The 13,986-nt window shown below is 41.0% G+C and overlaps 1 protein-coding gene across 13 annotated transcripts in view; it reads right to left on the reverse strand.

Annotated features, from left to right (window-relative positions):
* LOC139754662 (transcription factor 12-like) overlaps positions 1–13,986 on the reverse strand; it is a 723,853-nt gene that overhangs the window by 74,671 nt on the left and 635,196 nt on the right. For 7 of the 13 annotated variants that reach the window (XM_071672206.1, XM_071672196.1, XM_071672203.1 and 4 more), the window contains one exon: positions 5,958–6,053. In XM_071672206.1, the coding sequence (XP_071528307.1) occupies positions 5,958–6,053 (96 nt within the window). The remainder of the gene's footprint in view (positions 1–5,957; positions 6,054–13,986) is intronic. The other 6 variants (XM_071672207.1, XM_071672198.1, XM_071672199.1 and 3 more) reach the window with 1 other exon arrangement.

The following is a 13,986-nucleotide window of genomic DNA, read 5'->3' on the forward strand; positions in this document are numbered from 1 at the left end:
CTGTTCAATAAATTACTAGCTGGACAAATGCCAGCCTCGACTGGAGACACTTTCAGTATAGAGTGTCATTGTCTTCTCCCAGTTCCATTTCAAGTAATAGATGGTTGATGCAACATCATATTCATTACATTTTTTTTCACACTCAAGACCCTTTATGAAGCTTCTGTATAACTGCTATTTCTTGAGGACAGGAAGTGTAACACTTATATTTGGCAGGAGTGAATTCATCATAAGGGAGCAATCCCTTCTTGGAATTCCCGGAGGTCAAATTGTTTTAACTTATTCAGATAGAAAAGATCACTATACAAAATCTGGGGACTCAACTGAACAAGGAAGCTGACTCCATGGGTATAAAGTGCCTGATAGAGGCTCCATGGCCTGCTCAAATGATACAGAAATACAATTATTCTATGGCATTATTTGTATTTGCTTAGTTTCTTAATCATATTTTTTGCTTTATCTAGTGTTTTATACATTTTGTAGAAAATTACATGAACCATAAGTGTATGGGAGGGAAGAAAGAATTCTACCTCCATTTTTCCAGTGTGTTGTAGATGGCAACTAAGAGGGGTGGAAATGAGGGTTGGAAGCCCCTTTTTGTATTTCAATTTCTAAAAGAAGGAACGGAAGGAGGAGCAAAGGGAGAAGTGCATATCATCCTTGAAGGATCAGGCTCAGGCTAGGGTGTCTGAGTGGTATGAATGTAATTTAGATGACACAAAAGGGGAGATAGGTAGTATGCTTGAGGAAAGGTACTTTGATGTCCCAGCTGAGTAAAAGACAGCTCAAGGGTAAAGGTGAATAATGGTTTGGATATGCCTTAGGAGTAAAATCAGAGGTTGGTGGGAGGATAAAAGCTAAGGAATGGTTACCACTAATGATCAAGCAGGAGTTATGAGAATGTGTGAAAGCTTAGGGGAGTGAACTCCAGGCTAATGTGGGTAAAAATGAGAGTGGGCTGCGAGAGATGGGTGGTTATTAGTGCTTATGCACCTAACCATGAGTACGAGAATAATGATAGACAAGTGTTTTTGGATTAGGTGAGTGAGTGTGTCAAGTTTTGGTGCTAGAGATCAGGCAATTAATTAATGATGGACGGTTTGAATTGGGTATTCAGTGATGTGAATGGGAATACCTGGTTCAACAAGAGGGACATATATAAGCATACATAGACAAGTATGAAAGATGGTAAGAAGGCATAACCGGATTACATACAAATTAAAAGGCATGCAAAAAAGTCTGAAGAGACTCTTGGATGTGACTGTGTTGAGAGAGGCAGCTGATGGGATATCTGACCATTGCCTGGTAAAGGCAACAGTGAAAATCTGTAGGGACTTTTGGAAAAGAACAAAAATACAAGTGAGAAGAAGGTGGTGAAAGTGAGAGAACTTAGAAAACATATGTGAAGAAATAACAGGAAATAGAGTGAAGAGTGACAATAGGTGATGATAATCAAAACACAGGGAATGGGTGGGGAATGGGAGATATTTAGGGAGATAGTGCTTGCAAATGCACGAGTAATGTGTGGCATGCACAAGGTGGGAGGTGGGCAGATGATATTGGGTAGTGAGTCGGTGGGATGATGAAGTAAAGTTGCCTGTGAAAGAGAAAGGATGAGTATGGGTGATACTTGCAAGGAAGGAGTACAGATGATTGGGAGAGGTATAAGACAAAGTGGCAACAGCTCATGAGGAATGTGCAACAGTTGAAAAAGAGGGCAAATGAGAGTTGGGATTAGCAATTATCAGTAAACTTCAGGAGAATAAGAAGTCTTGGAAGGAGGTTAATAGTGTGAGAAAACAAAATAGGAACATCAGTGAAAGTGGCAAATAGGGGAAGTAGTAACAGTTGTGATGAGGTGAAGAGGAGATTGGGGAATGTGGGAAGTAAGAGAGTCATGGAAAATGGTTTGGTGAGAGATGTGGTGAAAGCCTTGCATACGAGAAAATGTGGCAAGGTAGCCGAAGTGGATGGAATTGCAGTTGAATTTCTTAAGAAAGAGGGGTGGGGTAACCATGTTTGTTGATTGGTTAGATATGATTTTTAATGCATGTATGGATCTTGATGATGTGTTTGGAGACTGGCAGAATGCACGTATAGTGCTATTGTATAAAGACATGGGGGACAAAGGCAAGTGTTCAAAATGCAGAGGTATGAACATACTGAGTGTACCTGTTAAGTTTCATGGAACAGACTGAGAGGTTGAAGGCTTGTACAGAGCATTAGACTAGTGAGGAACAATGTGGTTTTGGGAGTGGTAAAGGATATGTGGATAAGTAGGTCCTAGCGTAATACCAGGGCCCTTTCAGAAAGAGGTTCTTGGGTAATCGTAGTAAAACAAAACAAAAAAAAAAAAATACATGTACATACTTACTTTCTTCTCACTCAAGGAATCCTTTCTATCTTTATGAAAATCCTGCAATGCTCAGGATGCCAACCACATCCACCAGACAGGACCACACGTCATAAAAGAGAAGTGTATGTATCTATGTGGGGAGAGCTTAGGGCAATTGTGTAGTAAGTGCTCAGTGTTTTCACAGTGGTAGCTGCATCATGGGCATGATGAGTACTGGGATTTACTGAATCAGTAATTGTAGTAATGGAGGTACGACTGATGTAAAGACTGTAGACAGGTAAATGCTACTGTGCTTTTCTGGGCAGCATGGTTTCAGATGGGTGTATGTCTAGTAAGGCAGTGTTTAAGAGCGAGCTGGGAGGGCAGTCATTAAGAGCTTATTGGGTCATTTCGATGTAAATGTTTTGTAGGTTTCATGCTTGCTGATGGTGAGGGGGATTTGTGAGTTGTGGTTTATGAAATGTGAGACAAGAGTAGGATTTTGATTTCTACTTGGTGGTTGGTGATTAATTTTTGGGTGGTTTGGGTGGGAGGGGTCTGGCTTCGTAAAGAACTCCATCATGAGCTTGTTGAGGTGGAATTGTACTGGGAGGATCTTTGTTTCATTGTGTAGTGATGAATATTCATGGTTGCTTGGCAGCTGGTGACTGTTTTGAGTACTATATTTTGTGTGGCTTGCAGCTACATTTGTTATGAAAGCATGTTTCCCAAGAAGAAAGAACCAAAAGTATAGCAAACAGCATTTACTGTTTCATGATCCTGTAAAATTACTAAACCACTTGCATTCTCTCCATTGGCTGGCTGAACAGATCTACTACAATAGTCAACAAAGATTTTGTCCCAAAATAAATATATGTTTCTTACGTATTTTTGCATGCTGAATCCAAATATGGTTTCAGAATTTCTCTATCACCCATATTTTTTGTTTCAGCATACTCGCACATCATTACATACAGTATAAAGATACCAGTCCTCTGCGGAGCATTTGAAACAAAAAGTTTGACAAACACAGCTATTTTCATTGTTTAAGTGCAACAGCTTCTCTTTGAAAGCACAAACCTAGATAAATGAGTCACCAGGGGCCTGCAGAAACATGACTGTGCCCAACAAGAAATGTAGGTTTCTTGTCTCACACCCCATAGCCACTGCTGCCCTAGATTGCAAGATGTTAGACTGTGTCAGGTCAGGTCTATGTGTAACAATGTATCATAACTTGTTATAGAATTGCCCAAAAAATAAGTGTGTCTTGTATCATGTCTCTACAGTCATAAAGGAAAGAGACCTCCTGGTTTGAAATCTTACCTGGAATGTAGAATGTGGAATACTGAACTTCAAATGTTAAGGAAAGAGTTTGTACCCGATTAATGTGCTTTGTTATCTTGTACTTTTATTTCTTGTATTATGTGTAGATTTAACCCTGGTGTCTCCTTTCATCCCATAACATTAAGATAGTAAGATAGTTAAGATAGTTAAGATAGTGTGAGTAACAAAAACTGACGACCCTGCTTGGATAGTAACAAGTAATTGGCATCCTCACCAGGAAGTCGTAACATATAATTGGCGACATTGCCAGGATTTCATAACAGCATTTCTTTTGTTGTAAAGTGGGTGACCAGGATAAAAGCTGGGCCCCCATATTTGTTGTCACATGTGTAAGGCTTCTCATAGCACAGGCAAAAGGTTCATGCTGTATGCTTTTTGCCATTCCTATCGTTTGGAGAGAACCCAAAGATCACGCTTCGGATTGCTACTTCTGCCTGACAAATATAAATGGTGTAACATGAAAATTCAAGCATACAATTAAATATCCTAATTTCTCATCTGCTATGAGGCCAGTACCTCACAGTCAGGAATGACATGCACCAGAGCCTCCAAGAAACATAACACTGAGTGATGATGAGTCTGGTGATGAGAAAGTAGACCAATTCAAGTGAACAACGTTTGTTGAGTCAAAGAGATTTTAATGATCTCTTCTGCGGTTTAAATTTGTCTAAGAAGCCGAACATTTGGGTTATAGGTTAAAGTACCGGAATCTTCTCCAGAATGAAACTAAAGTTTGTTTTTCTTGTGATCACCAGGTTATTTTCATAGAATTTTTCTCCCTTGAAGATGATCTGCTGTTTTGTCATGATGTTCACTCTGCTGTTAAGGACGCACTTGGCCACGATATAACACATATGAGCAGTGCTTGTTTAATTACTCATCAAAAGTAAGCTTAAAAGTGGTTCTACTCAACAGAAATAAGTTCCCCTCCATTCCTCTGGCTCATGCAGCTAACATGAAGGAATAGCAAGATAACACGAAGCTTCTTTTGGAAAAAAATAAGTATGGGGACTTCAAGTGGAATGTATGCAGTGACCTAAAGGTTGTGGCACTTTTACTCAGATTGCAACTTGGTTACACAAAGTTCAGTTGTTTCCTCTGTGAGTGGAACAGCTGGGACAACAAAAATCATTATGCAAGGAAAGTTTGGCCAAAACAAACATCACTGAATCCACTGAAGAAGGATGTCATTAATCCTCCTCTTGTTGATCCTGAGAAAATTTATCTGCCTCCTTTGCACATTAAGCTCAGGTTGGTGAAGAACTTCCTTAAAGGTATGGATAAAACTGGCCATGGATTGAGGAATATATTCCCAAAATCAGTGATGCAAAAATCGAGGGTATTTTTGTGGAACAACAGACCAGGGAATTGCTTTGAGATAAAAACTTTGATGAAGAGCTAAACAAAGTTGAAAAATTGCATGGCTGTCATTTAAGAGACTTTGCAAAGATTTTTTAGGAATCACAGATCAGAAAACTACTGTGATGTTGCAAAAGATTTATTGACCATATAAAGCTCTGGGGTGCAATACGAGTCTAAAAATTCACTTTTTGGACTTGCACTTAGACTCTTTCCAAGAAAATCTTAAGCCAGTCAGTGATGAGCCCAGTGAAAGACTTCACCAGGACATTTTGGACATGGAAAAGCAATACCAAAGAAAGTGGAACCCCTATATGTTGACAGATTCCTGCTGGACACTAAGGAGGGATGTTCCCAAGGCTAAATATAGCCAAAAATCGTACACTTCTACATCTTGGAGTAATTTTTGAAGTGTAATTCCTGCCTTATTTATGAATGAGTAATATACACTTATTGTAAATTGAATTGCTAACACTTAAAAACCGTGCCCAACAGAAAAATCCAAAAACATTCAAATTCAGCATAAAAAGTTCTACAAGACCTTTCTATTTCAGTCCGTGAGACAAAAAAAAAAAAAGGTTAAAATTTGTTAACCAGCATTATCAGTAACTCCAGTTCATATTAGTATGCACATTTTGTAGGAAATAGTTAAACACGACTGAGATACTCAGCCCCAATCCCACAGTATGGCAAAGGGTAGGGATACATAATTCCCTCGCACATACTTGTTAACCTGCTACCTTTTATCATGACCATTTTCAAGATGGTAACTAAGATAATGCAAAATAGTAGGAATCTGCTGTGCATCATCAGCTTCAACACATACCGAGAACAAACTTTAAAAATGTTTGCAAAAAAATTCCATAAAAGATCTACATCAAGTGTAACTAGGTAATACAAAAAAAATCATATGACCTACCTTTCTCTGGCATTGTTAGCTTGGCGACGTTCTTTCTCTCTCAACGCTTTAGTCTCAGGGTCTGTACATTCTTCATCCTCCGTGCTGGAACCAGAACTATGGAGCGTCAGTATAATGAGCCTTTAATAATTTCTTTAAAAACTATGTCAAATATCACCTAATTTTACGTTTATCATCTATGACTTAACCTCAAAACACATTTCCTTAAATCTTACTGCCTTTCTCTCTTAAGCATGATAACATCAGGAACAAATAAATAATTGCCACATTTGAAAACATCCAATCTCTTGCTGTCATGTATGATATCCCAAAACTAGAGCCTAACATTCACAGCCAAACCCACTGGAACACTCCACAGATCACTGTAACTGCTTCATATGTCATGGTTCAGCCCTGTGACAATATTTTGCCTCCCATATACCACATTGATCCAATTCATCATATCAAAAGCAAGCCTCCTATCCCCCTGATTGTTGAGGTTCCATTAACCCAAAGCCTCCTTAACTCCGCTGTCCCACCTCCTTGGTTTCCCCTTCCCTCTTGCTCTCACCGATTCTGACAAAGATCCTCTCCATAAACTATATCATATGATTCTGGTCTGTCTTCTCAATCAGGCTGTGCTTATTACCTCGTCCCTTTCTGATATTCATTCTTTACATGATCAACAATCTTACCAAACTATCTGTCTCTCTCTCTCTGATGCCTGTTCTCTGTAAAATTTCTCAAAGGGGTGGCTTCAACAAAAGAGTCTCCATAACTGGCAAACTCCCCAAAGCCTCCTTAACTCCGCTGTCCCACCTCCTTGGTTTCCCCTTCCCTCTTGCTCTCAACGATTCTGACAAAGATCCTCTCCATGAACTATATCATAAGATTCCGGTCTGTCTTCTCAATCAGGCTGTGCTTATTACCTCGTCCCTTTCTGATATTCATTCTTTACATGATCAACAATCTTACCAAACTATCTGTCTCTCTCTCTCTGATGCCTGTTCTCTGTAAAATTTCTCAAAGGGGTGGCTTCAACAAAAGAGTCTCCATAACTGGCAAACTCCACTGTTGCTTCTTAACCTTTAGTGCCTCAACCTTAACAAGTCACTAGCTGAAGACAACTCTAGTCCAGTGTTTCCAGAGGCTCCTACCTGATGTTCCTACTGACCACGTCTACCTAATACTCCTGTTTCATGTTCCAACCAACTACTTCTAATGTTCCTACATGTTACCTCCATTTATTGCTTCAGCCATTTTGCAACTTAGCTGGTGTGGGAAATGGTGATCAAGTATAAACAATTTTGCTAAAAAGCAAGGTAAATGCATAGCCCTCACCACAGGAAAATCTATTTACAAAAAATGAGCTGAGCGAGTTAAGTGTTGTCAAGTGTTATGTGCAACAAGGAGAGATTGTATGTTTGAGGAAAGACATGCCAGCAGTCCATGTGTGGGTCAGGGAGAAAAGAAGATAGCTACCTGGGTCAGAGGAGAGCAACTTGACAACTACTGAAGTGCTGACTCCCTATGCAGCCATCACTAATCCTCCTAATACCCAGGTGGGTAGTACTGGTGATATACCTCCCTGGTTGGAGGCTGCCTACCAAATACTATCCACTGATTAATGCTCCTCACACCAGATATCATCCTTAGGTATCTAATATTCAACACACTCAACCTCTACCTTTCTCTGGCATTCAAGGCCTAAAATTCGCTTCACAACCATACAACACTGTGTGAACTATTATACCTAAAACACCTAACTTTGCCTTTACAGATACTGACCTCTTCTTTTCTCTTTCCAGCTCAAACACATGCCTTACAATCCAGGTAAAACTTCCTCACTACATTATATAACTTTCAATTTACTCCATACATTCATATCACCTTTCTCAAGGCATCTCTGTCCATCATCTCACATTTTCTCCAGATCCATACATATCACATACAAACTCCTTCTCCAAGTGTTTCTAACAAACATTCTTCAATGCAAACATATATTCCACACCCAAACTCCTAATTAAATGCTCTGTGAATGCCACCACCTTCTCAATCACTACTCTCCCTCTTACATTACCAGGTTTATTCAAGATTTTTTCTTAATTACTTTTCCTGCCTGAACAAGGAATAGGAAAAATTCAAAATGAACAAAGAACTATGACCAAAGGTCTCAACTGCACACATGCATATTCAAGCTGTAATGTATAATGTACTGGTACGTGAACTAACCATCCAAAGCCATACCCCACAAACTATTCTATGGCTTATCCTGAGAGCTTCAAATGCCCCAATCCCGCTCACCTATGCTATGTTGTCCCAATACATGGCATTGACCCAATTAATCTTACCCCATGTATGAATCTCATCCTCCAGAATATTTGGGCCCTAGTATCCCCACGGGATTCTAAATTCTACCCCTCCATCTCTTTGTAGGTCTCCTCGTCCAACCTACTCCCTCCACTTCTGACATGTAGATTCTCAAGACTTTCTTTCTTCACTCATCCTCTTCATTTTTATATTTTTTTTTATTATACTTTGTCGCTGTCTCCCGCGTTTGCGAGGTAGCGCAAGGAAACAGACGAAAGAAATGGCCCAACCCCCCCCCCCATACACATGTATATACATACGTCCACACACGCAAATATACATACCTACACAGCTTTCCATGGTTTACCCCAGACGCTTCACATGCCTTGATTCAATCCACTGACAGCACGTCAACCCCGGTATACCACATCGCTCCAAATCACTCTATTCCTTGCCCTCCTTTCACCCTCCTGCATGTTCAGGCCCCGATCACACAAAATCTTTTTCACTCCATCTTTCCACCTCCAATTTGGTCTCCCTCTTCTCCTCGTTCCCTCCACCGCCGACACATATATCCTCTTGGTCAATCTTTCCTCACTCATTCTCTCCATGTGCCCAAACCACTTCAAAACACCCTCTTCTGCTCTCTCAACCACGCTCTTTTTATTTCCACACATCTCTCTTACCCTTACGTTACTCACTCGATCAAACCACCTCACACCACACATTGTCCTCAAACATCTCATTTCCAGCACATCCATCCTCCTGCGCACAACTCTATCCATAGCCCACGCCTCGCAACCATACAACATTGTTGGAACCACTATTCCTTCAAACATACCCATTTTTGCTTTCCGAGATAATGTTCTCGACTTCCACACATTCTTCAAGGCCCCCAGAATTTTCGCCCCCTCCCCCACCCTATGATCCACTTCTGCTTCCATGGTTCCATCCGCTGCCAGATCCACTCCCAGATATCTAAAACACTTAACTTCCTCCAGTTTTTCTCCATTCAAACTCACCTCCCAATTGACTTGACCCTCAACCCTACTGTACCTAATAACCTTGCTCTTATTCATATTTACTCTTAACTTTCTTCTTCCACACACTTTACCGAACTCAGTCACCAGCTTCTGCAGTTTCTCACATGAATCAGCCACCAGCGCTGTATCATCAGCGAACAACAACTGACTCACTTCCCAAGCTCTCTCATCCCCAACAGACTTCATACTTGCCCCTCTTTCCAAAACTCTTGCATTTACCTCCCTAACAACCCCATCCATAAACAAATTAAACAACCATGGAGACATCACACACCCCTGCCGCAAACCTACATTCACTGAGAACCAATCACTTTCCTCTCTTCCTACACGTACACATGCCTTACATCCTCGATAAAAACTTTTCACTGCTTCTAACAACTTTCCTCCCACACCATATATTCTTAATACCTTCCACAGAGCATCTCTATCAACTCTATCATATGCCTTCTCCAGATCCATAAATGCTACATACAAATCCATTTGCTTTTCTAAGTATTTCTCACATACATTCTTCAAAGCAAACACCTGATCCACACATCCTCTACCACTTCTGAAACCACACTGCTCTTCCCCAATCTGATGCTCTGTACATGCCTTCACCCTCTCAATCAATACCCTCCCATATAATTTACCAGGAATACTCAACAAACTTATACCTCTGTAATTTGAGCACTCACTCTTATCCCCTTTGCCTTTGTACAATGGCACTATGCACGCATTCTGCCAATCCTCAGGCACCTCACCATGAGTCATACATACATTAAATAACCTTACCAACCAGTCAACAATACAGTCACCCCCTTTTTTAATAAATTCCACTGCAATACCATCCAAACCTGCTGCCTTGCCGGCTTTCATCTTCCGCAAAGCTTTCACTACCTCTTCTCTGTTTACCAAATCATTTTCCCTAACCCTCTCACTCTGCACACCACCTCGACCAAAACACCCTATATCTGCCACTCTATCATCAAACACATTCAACAAACCTTCGAAATACTCACTCCATCTCCTTCTCACATCACCACTACTTGTTATCACCTCCCCATTTGCGCCCTTCACTGAAGTTCCCATTTGCTCCCTTGTCTTACGCACTTTATTTACCTCCTTCCAGAACATCTTTTTATTCTCCCTAAAATTTAATGATACTCTCTCACCCCAACTCTCAATTGCCCTTTTTTTCACATCTTGCACCTTTCTCTTGACCTCCTGTCTCTTTCTTTTATACATCTCCCACTCAATTGCATTTTTTCCCTGCAAAAATCGTCCAAATGCCTCTCTCTTCTCTTTCACTAATACTCTTACTTCTTCATCCCACCACTCACTACCCTTTCTAATCAACCCACCTCCCACTCTTCTCATGCCACAAGCATCTTTTGCGCAATCCATCACTGATTCCCTAAATACATCCCATTCCTCCCCCACTCCCCTTACTTCCATTGTTCTCACCTTTTTCCATTCTGTACTCAGTCTCTCCTGGTACTTCCTCACACAGGTCTCCTTCCCTTCATATGTTTGAATAATTTGTAGAAGACCTAGACTCCTTACTACCACACCTCTCTCTTGCACTGTCATTCCTCACACAATCAATCCACCTTACATAAGCTTATTGCTTTCTGGCATTTCATTTCCAATTCAACCATCCTCTTCCTCTCTTTTATGTTTAATGTCCTATAACGTGCATAAGACAAGAGAACAAATGGGAACATTGGTGAAGGGGGCAAATGGGGAGGTAATAACAAGTAGTAATGAAGTAAGAAGGAGATGGAGTGAGTATTTTGAAGGTTTGTTGAATGTGTTTGATGATAGAGCGGCTGGTATAATGTGTTTTGGTCGGGGTGGTGTGTGAAGTGAGAGGGTCAGGGAGAATGGTTTGGTAAACAAATAAGAGGTAGTGAAAGCTTTGCAGAAGATGAAAGCCTGCAAGGCAGCGGGTTTGGATGGTATTGTAGTGTAATTTTTTAAAAAAGGGGGTGACTGTGTTGTTGATTGGTTGGTAAGGATATTCAATGTATCTATGGATCATGGTGAAGTGCCTGAGGATTGGCAGAATGCATGCATAAAGCCATTGTACAAAGGCAAAGGAGATAAAGGTGAGTGTTCAAATTAAAGAGGCATAAGTTTGTTGAGTATTCCTGGGAAATTATATGGGAGGGTACTGATTGAGAGGGTCAAGGCAGGTACAGAGCATCAGATTGGGGAAGAGTAGTGTGGTTCCAGAAATGGTAGAGGATGTACAGATCAGGTGTCTGCTTTGAAGGATGTATCCGAGAAATGCTTAGAAAACAGATGGATTTGCATGCAGCATTTATGGATTTGGAGAAGGCATATGATAGGGTTGATAGAGATGCTTTGTGGAAGGTTTTAAGAGTATATGGTGCGGGAGGTAAGTTGCTAGAAGCAGTGAAAAGTTTTCATCAAGGATGTAAGGCATGTGTTCGAGTAGGAAAAGAGGAAAGTGATTGGTTCCCCAAGAATGTCGGTTTGCGGCAAGGGTGCGTGATGTGTCCATGGCTGTTTAATTTGTCTATGGACGAGGTGGTTAGGGAGGTGAATGCAAGAGTTTTGGAGAGAAGGGCAAGTATTCAGTGTATTTTGGATGTGAGGGCCTTGGGAAGCGAGTCAGTTGTTCGCTGATGATACAGAACTGGCGGCTGATTTGGGTGAGACACTGCAGAGGTTGGTGGCCGTGTTTGGTAAAGTGTGTGAAAGGAGAAAGTTGAGAGTAAATTAGGTTCAGTAGGGTGGAGGGACAAGTTAATTGGGAGGTAAGTTTGAATGGAGAAAAACTGGTGGAAATGAGGTGATTTAGATATCTGGGAATGGACTTAGCAGCGGATGGAACCATGGAAGCGGAAATGAGTCACAGGGTGGGGGAGGGGGCGAAGGTTCTGGGAGCATAGAAGGCGAGAATGCTATCTCAAAAAGCAAAAATGGGTATGTTTGAAAGAATAGTGGTTCCAACAATATCATATGGTCGCAAGGCGTGGGCTATAGATAGGGTTGTACTGAGGAGGGTGGATGTGTTGGAAATGAAATGTTTGAGGACAATAAGTGATGTGAGGTGGTTTGATCGAGTAAGTAATGTAAGGGTAAGAGAGATGTGTGGTAATAAAGAGAGTGTGGTTGAGAGAGCAGAAGAGAGTGTTTTGAAATGGTTTGGACACATTGAGAGAATGAGTGAGGAAAGATTTGACAAAGAGAATAAATGTGTCAGAGGTGGAGGGAAGAAGTGGGAGACCAAACTGGAGGTGGAAGGATGGAGTGAAAAAGATTTTGGGTGATTGGGGCCTGAATATGCAGGAGGGTGAAAGGCGTGCTAGGAATAGAGTGAATAGCAACGATGTGGTATACCGAGGTCAACGTGCTGTCAATGGACTGAACCAGGGCATGTGAAGTGTCTGGGGTAAACCATGGAAAGTTTTGTGGGGCCTGGATATGGAAAGGGAGCTGTGGATTTGGTGCATTACACATGACATGTAAACGAATGTGGCCTTTGTTGTCTTTTCCTAATGCTACCTCGCACGTGCGCGGGGGATGGGGGGGTGCCATTTTATATGTGGCGGGGTGGCGATAGGAATGGATGAAGGCAGCAAGTATGAATATGTGCATGTGTATATATGTATATGTATGTATATGGTGAAATGTATAGGTATGTATATGTGCATGTGTGGGCGTTTATGTATATACATGTGTATGTGGGTGGGTAAGGCTATTCTTTCATCTGTTCCCTTGCGCTGTCTCGCTAACGTGGGAGACAGCAACAAAGTATAATAATGAGTAGTTGGACCATTCTTCATCTGTTTCCTTGCGCTACCTTGCTGACGCGGGAAACAGCAATTAAGTATAATATAAATAGTCCTATAACCATATCCATACAGTAGTGAGAGATTGTATGTCAAACATACCCATCTTTTCCCTAAAAGACCAAAACCTCTCCTTCAAGCTCCTTAATGCCCCATCTACCCTGTGTTGTTACATCTATTCTCAAGTAAAGAGCACTCCATTTTGCTCCTGGTCCTCTCAATTCAAAATTACACCCAAACCGTTTTGGGTACCATTACCCTAAATTTTGTTTACATTTACTCTAACTTTCTCATTTTACACACTTTCCAAACTCTGTCACCAGCTTTTGGAGTTTTTGGAGTCTGCTGCAAACAGCAAATGATTCACTTCCCATGACTCTCCATACACCACATATACCATACACCTGCCTATGCTTTAAGAGCCCTCCATTTTTTACTTACCTCACCACTCTATCCACAAACACATTAAACAACCTTGACTACATCCTGAATCCTTGACACAGACCTGCCTTCATTGTAAATCACTCATAACCCTTCCGTCATATTCATCCACATGCCTTACTTTCCTAATAAAAACCCCTTGCTGCAGTTAGTAACTTTCCATCTACCTGTGTAGCACTTTCTACAAGGCCTCTATATAGGTCTCTGAAACCACATGTTCCTTCCCAATCAGATATTCTGTGTGTGCCACCATCCCCTCAAACAAATATTTCTAATAAACCTAACCAATTATATTCTCAACAGAATCCAAGCATCCAGTTTTGTCCCCAATTCCTTTATATAAGGACATTATTTGAGCTTTTTACCAGTCCTCAGGCCATGCAAACATCGAACAGCATGACTCACCCATGAACAACAGCTGTCTTCAGAAACTCGAATGAAATTCAATCCATT

This window comes from Panulirus ornatus, chromosome 17 (assembly GCF_036320965.1).
Source record: "Panulirus ornatus isolate Po-2019 chromosome 17, ASM3632096v1, whole genome shotgun sequence".
NCBI lineage: Eukaryota > Metazoa > Arthropoda > Malacostraca > Decapoda > Palinuridae > Panulirus > Panulirus ornatus.